Source organism: Cylas formicarius, unplaced genomic scaffold (genome assembly GCF_029955315.1).
Source record: "Cylas formicarius isolate icCylForm1 unplaced genomic scaffold, icCylForm1.1 PGA_scaffold_6__28_contigs__length_40554024, whole genome shotgun sequence".
NCBI classification, from domain to species: domain Eukaryota; kingdom Metazoa; phylum Arthropoda; class Insecta; order Coleoptera; family Brentidae; genus Cylas; species Cylas formicarius.
The window spans coordinates 8,390,981-8,404,383 of NW_026844347.1; the positions used below are offsets into that span (position 1 = coordinate 8,390,981).

Sequence of the window (13,403 nt, forward strand, 5' to 3'; positions counted from 1 at the left end):
TTAAATACTCTTCTCTGGATTACCATGAAGACACCACCGCTGATTTATTTGAAAGTTGGTTTAAAAGCAAACTAGTTCCAAACATTCCTCCTAATAGCGTAATTGTAATGGACAATGCAAGTTATCACAGTAGCCAGTTGACTAAAACCCCTTCCTCATGTGACACAAAAGCAAAAATCCAAAACTACATGTATAATAACGACATTTATTTTCACGAAGATTATACCAAAAAGCAATTAAATGAGGTTCTACAAAGCTTGATCCTACAGAAGGAATACGTCTGTGATAATTATGCAAAAAATCTATGGCATACAGTTTTAAGGCTTACACCTTAACACTGTATATTTAATCCCATTGAACATGTGTGGCACCAACTGAAATCTGCCATTCGTCGTAACAATGTTTTTCTCCGTGTTAACTTATAGTGTGTGCAATCTGTGGATTAACGAAAATATTTGGGATTGAATTTGAGCAATGGGTATTTCTTTTAAACCTTTAAAAGGACTGAACAGGAAATTCGAGCTCAAGAAAGACTTTGGACTATAATTAAGAAAATTTCAACAATTTGGTACTACATACATTTGAAAAACAATTTATTAAAATTTTATACTTTTTAACACGCAATCGAGTTTTTCATCCGGTTTAAGCTGGACAACTTCCTCGCTTAATTTCCAAATATCGGCACGAAGTTTTTCGTCGTGGACCTTTTTCGGTTGCCAAGATGGCACGCACTCGAAAAAGAACTTGCCGGATACGTTTTTCACGTCATCACTGCAGCACAGATGAAGCATGGTTTGCACGCCTTCCTCAGCGTTCTGGAATAGAAACAATTGCATAAAATTGTGCATTAAATTGACCAAAATGCCGTTGTTTAGGCTTTAGGGTTTCGAATATCTTATTTTGCGTAACATTGAATCAAGATAATGCAAAATCGTTTCCAGTACAATTGCCGTAGTTGCTATTAATGTATCAACGTAAAAATAAAGTAAGTTTTTAAAAATGCTTTATTTTAAAATAGTTTTGGTTTAATTTAATGAGACGCTGTATTCTTATTATGAAAATTGTACTTTATTCTAGGTAGAAAGTTATTAATAGTTTATTTGTATTTTTAAAGATAAATGAGATACCGTAAGAACTCGCTTATTTGCAATCGTGAACAGCAAAAGAAATTTATATGCTGAAATTTCTGCTTCCTCCATCGGATGGTACCAATTATTGGTAACGATTTTTGTGGGTGTTAAACATAAAAAAAATGCGGATACACGGGAGGCTATTGGGGTTACTTCAATAAAAATTTTAATTTTGTCGGAGCAAAAAAATTCAACATCCCGGGAGGATATTAGTTGAGATATCTCTAAATAGATCCCATTGATTTTTAACTTGAACAAAAAATTGGTAGCTTTCTTGAGCCTGGCAAACGGAGGGAGTAAAGTATTTAAATAAAAACTAAAATTAAAAAAAAAGGTTCAAAATTTGAATTTGTTGAAATTTAAATTACTACTAAAGTACCGGAAACGCTCGAAGTTTCTCGTGGCAGTCGATAATGAAGCTGACGTTTTAGAGGGTTACTTGCGTCACTTATGCGAAACGACTCTCTCTCAAAAAAATGATTTCATTCCATGTGGCTACTAAAGATATTGAGGCCCTGCCTAAATGCCTATACAGGAACTTATGAAGGAATTATTAACAAAAAAAATTGAGAAGGTCCATTCAGCATGCTCAGGCGCGAGATTTAAAATCTCGTTTTTAACCAATAACCTTGCGACATTCAACAACCAACGCGACCACTGGCAGATCGTCAATGAATCCGGAAGCAGTATTTTCTCAAATCCTAGATCTCCTGAAATGTTATGGGAAAACGAGTTAAGCGTGTGCATATCGCTGTATGGAAGAAAATGGCGAAAAGTGCATGTAGCATGTATGTGCGTAAAATCATTCCCTTCTTTACAAAAATATCAATGTCGTCTTCGGCGCATCAATTTTTACCGTCGTAATTCCATAATTCGATATTGTGGAAGGTGAGAATATGTTCATCGCTTTTCTGAGCGTTCTATGGATATAACCGAAAGAATCACTGCGAGGTGAGCGAGTGAAGGAGGTGATAAGCATTATTAATTGTTCGACAAATAATGGCCAAAACGCCACTTCATAAGATTTAATAAAGCAAGGTTTACAAAATGTTATGTTATAACTCTTGTGATAACTTGCATTCCTATCGTTTTTCTTATTACCTATCCTCCGGATAAATCTGTACTAATCTGGTGTCCTTTTAGGTATTACAGAATGTAGAACTTTCACTGAGTGCGTGTGGCGGCAGATATTTCATAGAGTAATTTAGAAGAAATAAATTTAAGTTATAGTATTCTTCACTTAAATTTAGTTTTACGAATGAGTTTTTCTCCTAAACTACTATTACTACTACTACAACATTAGAATTTTCCTATCAAACCCATCTTCTGCAGCAACAAACACTCTTGCACTTTTCAAGAATAGGGCCTCCGATCAGTGCAAAGAAGACACATTTTTAAATGGTTTGTGGTCATGATCATTGTAGCTTACCAATGAAAACTGAAAGATGTTCGTAACTGGTTGTTCCACACGCTAAACAGCTCAGAACCAGTTTAGATAAGTTAAACGGTTTAAATATTGTTACCCATCTAAAAACGCACAATCAACAACAAAAGAAAACCCATATTGGTTTCATCTTTTTCTAGCTTCCTTTTCAGTTAATCCAAAGTAGGAACAATCAGGTTCTGATATAAAACGTATATTTTGCTTGTTAGCATATCTTATGTAAGACGCATATATTTTTTAAGCTACCCTATAAAATTTTAGTACGTACGACGCAATAAGCAACCACATGTGAGCCAGATGTTTTCTTAAAAAAAAAACGCATTTCTGGCCCTGGCTCTGTCAGAATATAGATAAGTAAAAGGGCTTCATTTAAAATAAACATAGTTTTGGGGTGCAGTAACATTTTAAAAAATATCTTTTCGGCATTTCTCTGTTAACCGTGCATTCCACTGTTTCGGGCTGCGTTTGCGTTACGTGAAATTGCGAAGACTGTGTTCTCACGAGTACGGTAGTTGCATTTCATGATGTTTTCATTTTATTGGCCAAAATACCAAAGTACCAAATGGTTGATTGGTTTCATTTTTAATTTGTAAAATATACTCAAAGAATTTGGTTAAATACTAGAGTGTTCTCTCTTTGAACTATTTTAAACGTTGTTGCTTTGTTGGTTGAAAGTCAGGGGTACTGTCGAGTATCTCTGCCCTTCAGGATATTGTTGTTTATTGCACTGTCGCATGTTTCTGCCCTTCAGTGCCGGTGTGGTTATTTGCGACAGGATATTTCGTGTGTCTCTGCCCTTAATATACATTGCACGATCGGAATAATCAGCACTAGTGAATGAAAGAGGTAATATGCGTGTCTCTGCCCTTAGCACCAATATACTGATGCGTGTCTCAGCCCTTCAGTAGATTATGACCTGTTGTTTATTGCACTGTCGCGTGTCTCTGCCCTTCAGTGCAGGTGTGATTATTTGCGACAAGATACTTCGCGTGTCTCTGCCCTTCAGTGCAGGTGTGATTATTTGCGACAAGATACTTCGCGTGTCTCTGCTCTTGGTATCCACTGCACAATCGGAATAATCAGCACTAGTGATTGAAAAAGGTACTATGCGTGTCTCTGCCCTTAGTACCAATATACTGATGCGTGTCTCTGCCCTTCAGTATATTATGACCTGATGCTTATTGCACTGTCGCGTGTCTCTGCCCTTCAGTGCAGGTGTGGTTATTTGCGACAGGATACTTCGCGTGTCTCTGTCCTTAATATCACTAGCACTAGTACTATGGTGGTACTATGTGTGAGATGCCCTTAGTACCAATCTAAACTCATCACAACAGATTTTATGCAATTTTTTCTGTGATGTCTGGTGATATTAAGTAATATTAAGTTTGCTTCATGAATCTTTGGTACTCAGGATATTTTTTTAGTTTCAGATGCGAACCATGTCACCTCGCTGATGGCCTGTTCACCGTTCGTTTAGACCAAAAAAAAACTTAGAAATTACTCATTAAAATAAATAAATATATATAATATACATTTTCAACTTCAAATTTTATTGTTCTGGTTACCTCACCCTACACTTGTTCACTACTATCCAGATGATGAGATTGAAATTCACTAGGCTTTCTTCTTTCATTCAATAATTTACTGTCACCTAATATCGAGGATATTGGCGTATTTGTAAGTAAGCTGTTTTCTTTTTGTCTATCGGTTTTCCCTTCTTTGTGGATGGTAAATTGCAAACAGCTTAAAATTTGCCCCCTTTTTAACGATTCAGGAATTAATCTCGGAGGCTATCCTTTGTTTTAGATTTTCCGCTGTTTTTTAGACATTGTTATGAAACAAAGTAGATATACGAAATTTGGAGCAAGCCATTTAAAATTTGGCATACATTTCGGAGACTATTGAAATTAGAAAGGTTGGGGGGTTGTGAAGTATGTATTTTGGAAACATTTCATATCATATTTGCAAAGGCCCAAAAAAAATTGATTCTCGAAAACCGTTTATGGGATCGAAAAAATCCACACACCTTGATGATTTTTTAAAAGTGTTGAAGGTGCACCGGTTACCCGAAGGAACTGAAAAATGGGTTCTCTTAATGAAAATTTGCGATAACCAAAAGACTGTTTTAGTTGTCAGATTTTTTAACATAGCTAAATAGCTAAAACATGTATTTGAGGGTTTGACATATTGTTGCAGATATTCCGTGCGATATTATGAAAATGACTTGATGAGAGAGATGAGATTTATCAGGGAGGTAAAAGTCCATGTCCATATCTAAGCTGTAGAACATGAGCATAATCGAGTTTCGAGTTAAAAAAAAAAGTTATTTTTACTTCTAGAAAAAAGTATTTTTCAAAAACTATTTTTCCGAACGGAAAAATTATTAAACCAGAAAGCGAGGGTGATTCGGGGCTATAAACCTTTACGTCAAGAATTTTTTCGATTATATACAGGGTGTTTCAGTTAAAATAGCGTAAACATTAAGCTACTGAATTAAATTATTAGTCATAAATGAAAAATCGTGAAAAATTGGACACTCTGGTCTAAATACTGCTCTAGGCCCCATCGAGAGCTACAAGTTTCGTATAAAGAGTTTTTGGTTATCACATACTCGTCGAGAGATATTCGAAAAAAATCATGTGAAAATCGCTATTTCATACTCTCAAACTTGACGCGACGACGTCATGTGCTCTTAGGATACACCGTACATAATTCAAGAAAAAAAATATTTTATCGAAAACCATTTATCCTATTGGACAAAATCAGGAACAAGGAACTTCTGTTATGTACAGGGTGTGGCGGTTATAAACAAAAATTTCAAATACCCTGAAAATTGTCGTTTGGTTTGCTTTATACAGCATTGAAAACGGCGTAAAGAGCCACATTTTTCGTATTTAGTTTTCATCTGTCATACAGGGTGTACATCGCTTTCTTTCTGTTGCAATCAATGTGTTATATTTATCATAGTTTGAAATGACATTGAAGTCATGGCGAGGGTTTATTGCAAAGCACTTTATACCGGATACCTACAGAATATAATTATATTCATTTGGCAAGAGTTCCATAGTGGTCAGCGTGAGTACGATAGAAAAACAATGGGCCCCTCAAGGACGACAAGCAGCTTCTCACAGCGGCTTCGTGGACTGCGTAGCGTGCAATATGGAACTTTTTATTTTTTCTAGAACAGCATGTATTGGCGGGTGGGATAAAATTACCTATGTCCAGTAATGGGTTTCAAGAATACGAATCTTTAGTGTTTGAAATTGTTATGAATTTTTTTGAAGAATAGCTACAACCTTTTCAAAGTTTTCATAAAAAAAATTCTGTTGACTTTAACGTCAACGTAAAAATTTAATGTTGATCTGAAAAATTTATGTTTAGTAGGTAGTCTGTTATTTTTTCCGGAACAGTGAGTGTAAAATGGTTTATTTATACTTTTGTTTAGTTGCTTTTCATTCCGGAATGAAGTGATTCATATGTCAAATTGTGCCAAAATTTATTTATTTATTAATAAATATTACTTACTTTTCCAAAAAGAACATTATACGCAAACCAGGAATAAAACCTAATCTTTGGACCCACTTCACGAATTCCCTGCCATATTTTTGTCTTTACGAATCCAGGGTGCAAACAGTTCGAGGTGACGCCAGTATTTTCTAATTTTTTTGCCAGGCTTCGAGAAAATATTGCCAGTGCCAGTTTGGAATTTCCGTACGCTGCGGATTCCATAATTCCACTTGCTTCCGGTCGTTCTCCCTTAAGATTTTCGATGGTCAAGTTGGCATTATATGCCGCTATCGAACTTGTGAAAATAATTCTCGACGGAGCGGATTTTATCAGCAAACCTAAAAAAAACTTTAATAGAAGCTTATACAGGGAAGCTTTGAAGTTGAATGATTGAAAAATAATGGTGCTACTGGTTCTTTCGCCGAGATAGATAATATTATGTGCACATCTTTTCAGATTTTACAAAAATTAATAAATAGCTAAAATAACCATAAACTAAAATAATTGCAAATAATTGCTCATATTAATGTTCGCTTGTTTTTTTTTTATAAACAACGCGTCTATCATTTGTCAAGTAAAAAGATGTTGACCCCTGTGGTTGTGCAAATATTTCGAAAAATAATCCAGGCAAGGTATTTGTTAGTTTACCGCGAAATTTAGTACCGAAGAGAAATATGTCTTGTAGCAATAGGAAGTTTATAAATACAAACTGAGTATGATCCTTGTTTGAAAAAATGAAATAACGTTTTAGCTATAGCTTGTATGTGATAGATACTTAATATTCTCTGATTAAAACTAACCACGTCTCTATCTTAAAGTCTTAACTGATGGGCCAAATTATTATATATTCATTATTGTACAGTGTGACCCAAACTGGATTCATATATATTTGGGGATCCATAGCCAAATGGAATCAAAAACAAATTCTTACACTTCCAGAGATATTAAAAAAGCAACATTTTGCGGTAAAATATTTTGAAAACGGTATATTAAATACATTATACATATTAATACTTACATCATTAATATCCAATAACCTTCGAATCCAAGGTTTCATGTAATTAGGTCAGGAATCATAAAAAAAATACAATTTCGCGAATTAAACCTTCATCTGTCTCTCTGATGAGCGAAATTTTCTTGTTCTTTAAGACCTTTATTATTGAACTCAATTACGTTTTTAAGCATTTAAACATTTTCGTCTTCCGAAACCATTTCGGCCCTCTATCTGGCGTAAACAGTCTTTTTTCCTCTGTATATATGTCGGAAAACCCACATTTCAAATGTTTCCAGTCGGGTTCATTATTCTCTTTTCCCTTGTCCAAGATTCCGTGTCATGCAAGACAATATGTTTTCCCAAAACGGTATCGAGTAATATAACGGCAATATTTGTTAAAAATTTCTTCATTCTCACAAACGTGGGTCTTGAGTTTTCAATTCATGCTCGGGTTTCGGTCTCCTGATTAAGGTACTTTACTTACAAGGCACCTTCTTAGAGTACATTGTAAGTATTTAACCGTGTACCTTTATCACCAATTTAACAGTTCGCTGCTGAAATGTATACTCCGAGTAGATATTAAATAAAGGAACCAAACCAGCTTTGAAAATGCATATTTTTGTAATATTTGAAAATTTGTTCCTCATATTTGGAACAATGTTCAAAAAGAGTCGTGAGTTGATATTTTTTAAATTTTTCTGGTCTATTTTAATAAACTCGTTTTTTTTTAATGGGACATATGTAACTTTAAGTGTTATGAAGTCCAGCAGTCATTTTCCCGTCAAATTGCGTTAGGGTTATTAATACCTATTCCGGATCATATTCGAAATAATTAAATTTTTTGATAGTAGCGTATTTTCCCTTGACATACCTGGGTAGAGAAAAACAATTATTGTGTTTTGTGTTAGTTAGTAATAATTAATATAATACGTGAAGGGAAAATGTTCAGCCGAACAAATGCGATTCTATATAAAGCCTAATTATAAGTAATTATAAGAAATAAGTCCTGGACTTGATAAAACTTAAAATTACAGGGTATCCCATCGGAAAAAACAATTTTTGCCATTTTGAGAATGTTTGCGGCCCACTTTTGGACACCCTGTATAAAAGTAGACAATTACAATAACAAAAACGTAAACTTAACTTCTGTTTTAACGTTTTGCCAAATATGAGGATCAAATTTTCGGAAATTAAAACAACATGCATGTTCAAAGTTGCTTAAGTTGGAGGTGCAATTTTTTTTTTCAAGCTCAGATATCTTAGAAACCATTAGATATAGGTATATCTCATTATAAATAAAATATCTTAAGAATTTCACACAGAATCTGGAAATGTAATAATATGCGGGGTGTTTTGTTGGAAATAAGCAAGTTGAGAGCAACTTTGGGTTGAAACCGCTCTTAGCTGATTGTATTGTAGCGTATGCAAAGCAGCGCATCATCAAATATTTCTCTAATATATCTTGAGCATTCCTCATTTATTTATTCCTGGTCTGTAATTATTTTGTTATTTTCTGTTTTGAGGAAATTGTTTTGCAGTACTTTCTTTCCTATTTCCGCGACTTCCTTAATTTTTCTGTATATTTTAAACTGATCGTGCTTTACTATAGTTCCTAATATCGGTCATTTATTAATTTTTCTATTGCGTGTGACTTATTTGTGAACAGTTTCCATTAGATTCCAGAAATTCCATTATACCTATAATTTCATTGCTCATCCATGGTTTCTTTCCTGCTGGCTGTTATTTATATAAGTTTTTCTGTTTGTATTTGATTAATTGTGTGTTGTAAGGAATTCCATGATTCTTAGACCGGTTGTCTTGTCCGATGTCGGTGTTGTTTGTTTAATTGTTATATATAATTGTTTAGTTATTTTTCTTCAGGCTTTTGGATTCTTCAGTTTAATGTAATCGTTGATGCTTGCTTGATTTTTTTCGTCTGTTCGGTATATTCCTATGACAATGTTATGATCGGCTTCGGTATTTTTTTACATCTTTTATTACATTTCAGTAACATTCATGTGAGTTTTAGTGCCTCCAGGGGATTTCTGGGTGTATAGACTTCGTTTCGCTAACTTAAATCACATACTACAAGATTTTCTTCTTGGCAGAAGTCTAGTAAAAGATTTCCTCGTTCGTTTCTTTTATCCACACCCCATTATGTTACCGACTTCTCCCTCTCCTTTTTTGGCATTGAGGTCTCCCATAATAATATTACTTTCTGTTAACTTCAACAACTAGTTGATTTGGGCGTAGAATGTGTGTATTTAATTTTCATGGTTTTCTGATGTGCGACATTTTATTAAGGCACATTTGGCTCAATTTCATTATTTGCACGAGTTTAATTTTGATTTGCTTATGCTTATTAAAATGCATGGGACAAATTAGAAAAATCATATAAAACCAAAAGGCTTAGCAGCTATATTTTATAATCTTAATTCTTTGTAAAATTCATATTAACATGAGATATAGTTTAAGATCGTAGCATATCGAATAATTTACTAAACCCATCGGTAAAATATTGAAAAATTATTATATGTATTGTGAAATATTGGTTTTGAATCGGCAAGCGCATTTCTTTTCGTTTTTTACTAAAACTGACAAGCAGATAGCATTAATACTATTTTTGGATAATTGAAAGTTCACTATTTTCAAAAGAGATTAACTAAAAATCCTACAAACCTACACATTGTAAATTGTCTTATAAACCGTTGTTTCACGAATGTGGCCACATTGTCATACCTGCCAAAAGATGCGTCAGAAGGAAGTGCGAGAAATAATTAATCTGCATAATCGTCTGCACGCCATCTTCGGTCATCTCATAAGTTATGTCACCTATCCCCGCGTTATTCATTAAGATGTGAATCGCGTCGAAACTTGTCACGATGTCTTTGGCGAATTTTCGCACAGACTTAAACGACCTCAAATCCACATGCTTCGCTATTATGTTGGGATTATGTGTTTCTTCTATGATTTGTCTGGCGGATTCGGTAGCTTTTTCATAGTCTGCAATGATCACTGTGCATCCTCTGGTCGCCAGAGCTTTTGCTAGTTCATATCCGAGACCTTGAAAAGCAAAGTAAATTTTAACGTGTTCCAACAAAATAAGTCGGTGAAATGAGAGACCGTGAACAGTCGGTGATTCACCACGAAAAGGAAGGATAAATACCTGCCGCTTTTAAGTTTATAGTTTATATGCTCGATTATACGTTTTCAATGAGATCTTTTTTATTGTGTAGAAAAATATACACGCTAATAGGTATTTCATGTGAAAAAAGTGACGCATTAAAAGAAACAGTAATCTCGAAAACGTGTAAATAGCTTAGCCGTTATCACAAATCTCAAATACATAAATTTTTTGATATAATTGTAGTAAACTCTTGCTGTGTTCCGAACTGTAAGGTGAATTATAAGAATGAACTAAAATTGACATTTCGCAGAGATGCCTATAGGTATGGTCTGCATATAATGTTATCAAGGGATATAAAAGGATCATGTAGAAATGAGGCCGCCCTGTATATAAATGTTCAACTATCAAACCCGATGGAATATTTGTTTGGTACGCCTATTTAAAATATGTTAATTTTTACCATTATTCTATCGGTATCGGAGAAGGTTTTCGGAAGCAAGGCCAGTGTTTACGCGTAGTGTAATGTTAACCAACTGTAACAAGAGCTGAATTACTAGTCCGGTCAAAACAGACATTGGAAGAAACAAAAATTCCCACTGAGCTGAATTTTGGCGGATACCTTGGAAATTTTCGATTTGTTTTAAAAGTAGCTGTTGTGTTTTTGTTTTCTATTTACACCAGAGAAATAATTTTATTGTTGTTGTTTTTTAAATTCAGTTCTTTACCAGTGGAAATATGAAAACGTTTAGCAAAAGAAAGGTCTTTTTTGGGAAAAATATAAACAAAACAAGTTGTTGTTTTGCAGGAGCCGTCTTAAGATATCGTTTTTCGTATTATTTAACTTATTTTTCCTTTTCAATAAAATAGTAAATAAATAATTTATGTAACCAAAAAAGGTTAAGTTGAAGATTAGATCCTTTGTATTTGTATATTACATATTTTTTAAAAGCTCATAATTAGCCTTATAAAAAAAAGGTTTAGTTTATAAACCAAAATTTGTTACTTGAAATTTCTTTAATTTCTAAAAACTGAACAAATTTTATTGAAAACGTTTCGGCGTTTGCTAAAAAATATTTACATAGACGAAAACCTACAAGAAATAGAGCTAAACTAATAATAGAAAAAATTAAACATTTTAGGACCGTCAGGATTAGCTAACTAACACAAAAATTTTAATAAAAAAATTCATTTAATTTTAGTTTATAATGCTAATAATGTTTTTAAATATTTTATTTTATTTTCTGTATTATTATTTTTTTTAAGAAAAAGCCAAAATTGTGGTGCTAATATTTCGAATTTTAAAACTTTTTCAAATTGGCAATTACACAAAGTCACCTTTTTTTAAAATGCTAAATACGTTCAAATTAAAAAAAAAGACTTATGATTTCCATGTTTAAATTTGTAATATTAGTTTTTGATCACCCTGTATTTATTTATATTGAAATTGTCAACAGACAAATTTGTATTACATTATTGCATTATATTACATTATGATATCACAAAGGATGAAATCGATAGAAATATTTAGTCCTGCAAAGTTTACTTTTGACATAAAATTGAACATTCGGAAGGGGGAAGCCAGGCTTCTTGCGCCCACTTCGGGCTATCATGCCCGCCTCGTACGAGAAGCAATAGAAATCCATAAACATATAAATAATTTCAATAGAAAAGAAGAGACACTGCAGCTCAAACAAATTTGGAACCCCATCTTAAGGAACACAAGGACAGCCCCGGTACGCACAACCACTCATGCGTTAAAATGCCCCGCCCCCTCCCCCCCATGGCTCCCCAGGCATAAATACAACTTACGGCCGTGAGCGCGTCAGTCTGCAACCAACATCGGAGATGAAAGCACCTCAGAAGAAGCTAGCCGCTCGTGCTAGCGAAACGTTAGGAAGAAATTCCACTCAACGACGGCCATTAAGCCCGAACAAAAACACTTACAGTTAAAACGCTGGTCGCGAATGTCTTTATCACTTTATTACTCATATTCTTAGGAAAAATGTATTTGTCAGTGGTGGCGGCTTATTAGCATTTCCATCGAAACGCAAGACATTTCCAACAAATACTAGATCTTGAATCTGTTATAGTCATGGATAATGTCAGTTACTACTCTTTTTGGAAAAAAAATGACGTCATTCATTTTGAAAAAGGCAGCAGCAGGAATATTTTTTTGTAGCAAGGCATAGTACCAGTTTCCAAGACTGAGGAAAGACAGTGGATTGTGAAAAATGGAGTAAGTGCGTCGAACACGTGATTGAAATTGAAAAGTAGGAAGCTGATAACATGATGCAAAACACTGTAGAGCCCTTTATCATATCCGTGAACTCCAACAACTATAGTTCATTTGGTGAAACGATTTGAGGTGTGTGTTGGTCTTAAAAACTGAAATAAAGAAGTTACCTGCACTTTTCTATATAACTTTCAAGTTAACCCTGTTTAGTAGTCCCTTTCGTTGCAAATAAAACCGACTTTTTTTCTAACACGTGGGATCAGTGGGAATTTTTGGCCTTTTATATCTGCTGGTGTACGGAAGACAAAATACAACTCTGTCGGAATATTTGTTATTTGACTTAAATTTTCGTGTGTAAGTTGACCGGATTACAGGTACTGAAATTGATTTAAATTTTGAAATTTCTTCAATGCCTTTAAATCGCTTCGTTCAATTGTGCAATACTCTCTCCTTTATAATGTTCCACATTTATTTTTCCAACTATTAATTAATAGTATAAAAATAACTTACCCGTATTTCCGCCAATTATAAGGGCAGTTTTCCCGATCAAACATACTTTCGACGTACATCTGGCGTTTGTCGCGAAAGTGAATAATTCGATTATTATGTACAGTAAAATCGGCGCAAGAATGATCCACAACATATCGACAGAAATTGTGCGAAATACAGAACTACTACTATCTACAGGTTCAACAGTGAAACAGAAAAAAATAAATTGCTTGCCAATTAGATAATAGTGCGCAGTGGCGCGCGATAAGGGCAGATATTTAACGGCTAGATAATAGCTTTATTTTAAGCATGTTTGCAGATAACATTGTCGCTCGAGTTTAATTTTATAATTTTTGTAGGTTACATCCTAACTAATATTTTGTGCAGGTCAAGGAATTATTATAAGGCAACGGATATCTGTTGGGTATTAATAAGGAACATTATAAACGATTTTTTTAGTTTTATAACAAAACTATGGT

At 34.0% G+C, this 13,403-nt stretch overlaps 1 protein-coding gene across 1 annotated transcript; it reads right to left on the bottom strand.

Moving 5' to 3' along the window:
• Nucleotides 1-523: 523 nt before the first annotated feature.
• Nucleotides 524-13,227, bottom strand: LOC132703887 (retinol dehydrogenase 12-like). Its single transcript, XM_060673402.1, has 4 exons — nt 12,946-13,227; nt 9,815-10,138; nt 6,100-6,419; nt 524-815 (listed from the first exon to the last, which is right to left on the bottom strand). The coding sequence occupies exons 1-4, from the start codon at nt 13,076-13,078 to the stop codon at nt 597-599; spliced, it is 996 nt and encodes a 331-aa protein (XP_060529385.1). The 5' UTR covers nt 13,079-13,227; the 3' UTR covers nt 524-596.
• Between the last annotated feature and the right edge of the window lie 176 nt (nt 13,228-13,403).

Excerpts from the sequence above, each read along its gene's own strand:
- LOC132703887 (XM_060673402.1), bottom strand. The coding sequence starts at position 13,078 with ATGTTGTGGATCATTCTTGCGCCGATTTTACTGTACATAATAATCGAA. Across the intron at positions 10,139-12,945 it reads TATAATTGGCGGAAATACGG|GTCTCGGATATGAACTAGCA; the intron begins GTAAGTTATTTT and ends TTGCTTTTCAAG. Across the intron at positions 816-6,099 it reads ATAATGTTCTTTTTGGAAAA|AACGCTGAGGAAGGCGTGCA; the intron begins GTAAGTAATATT and ends TTTCTATTCCAG.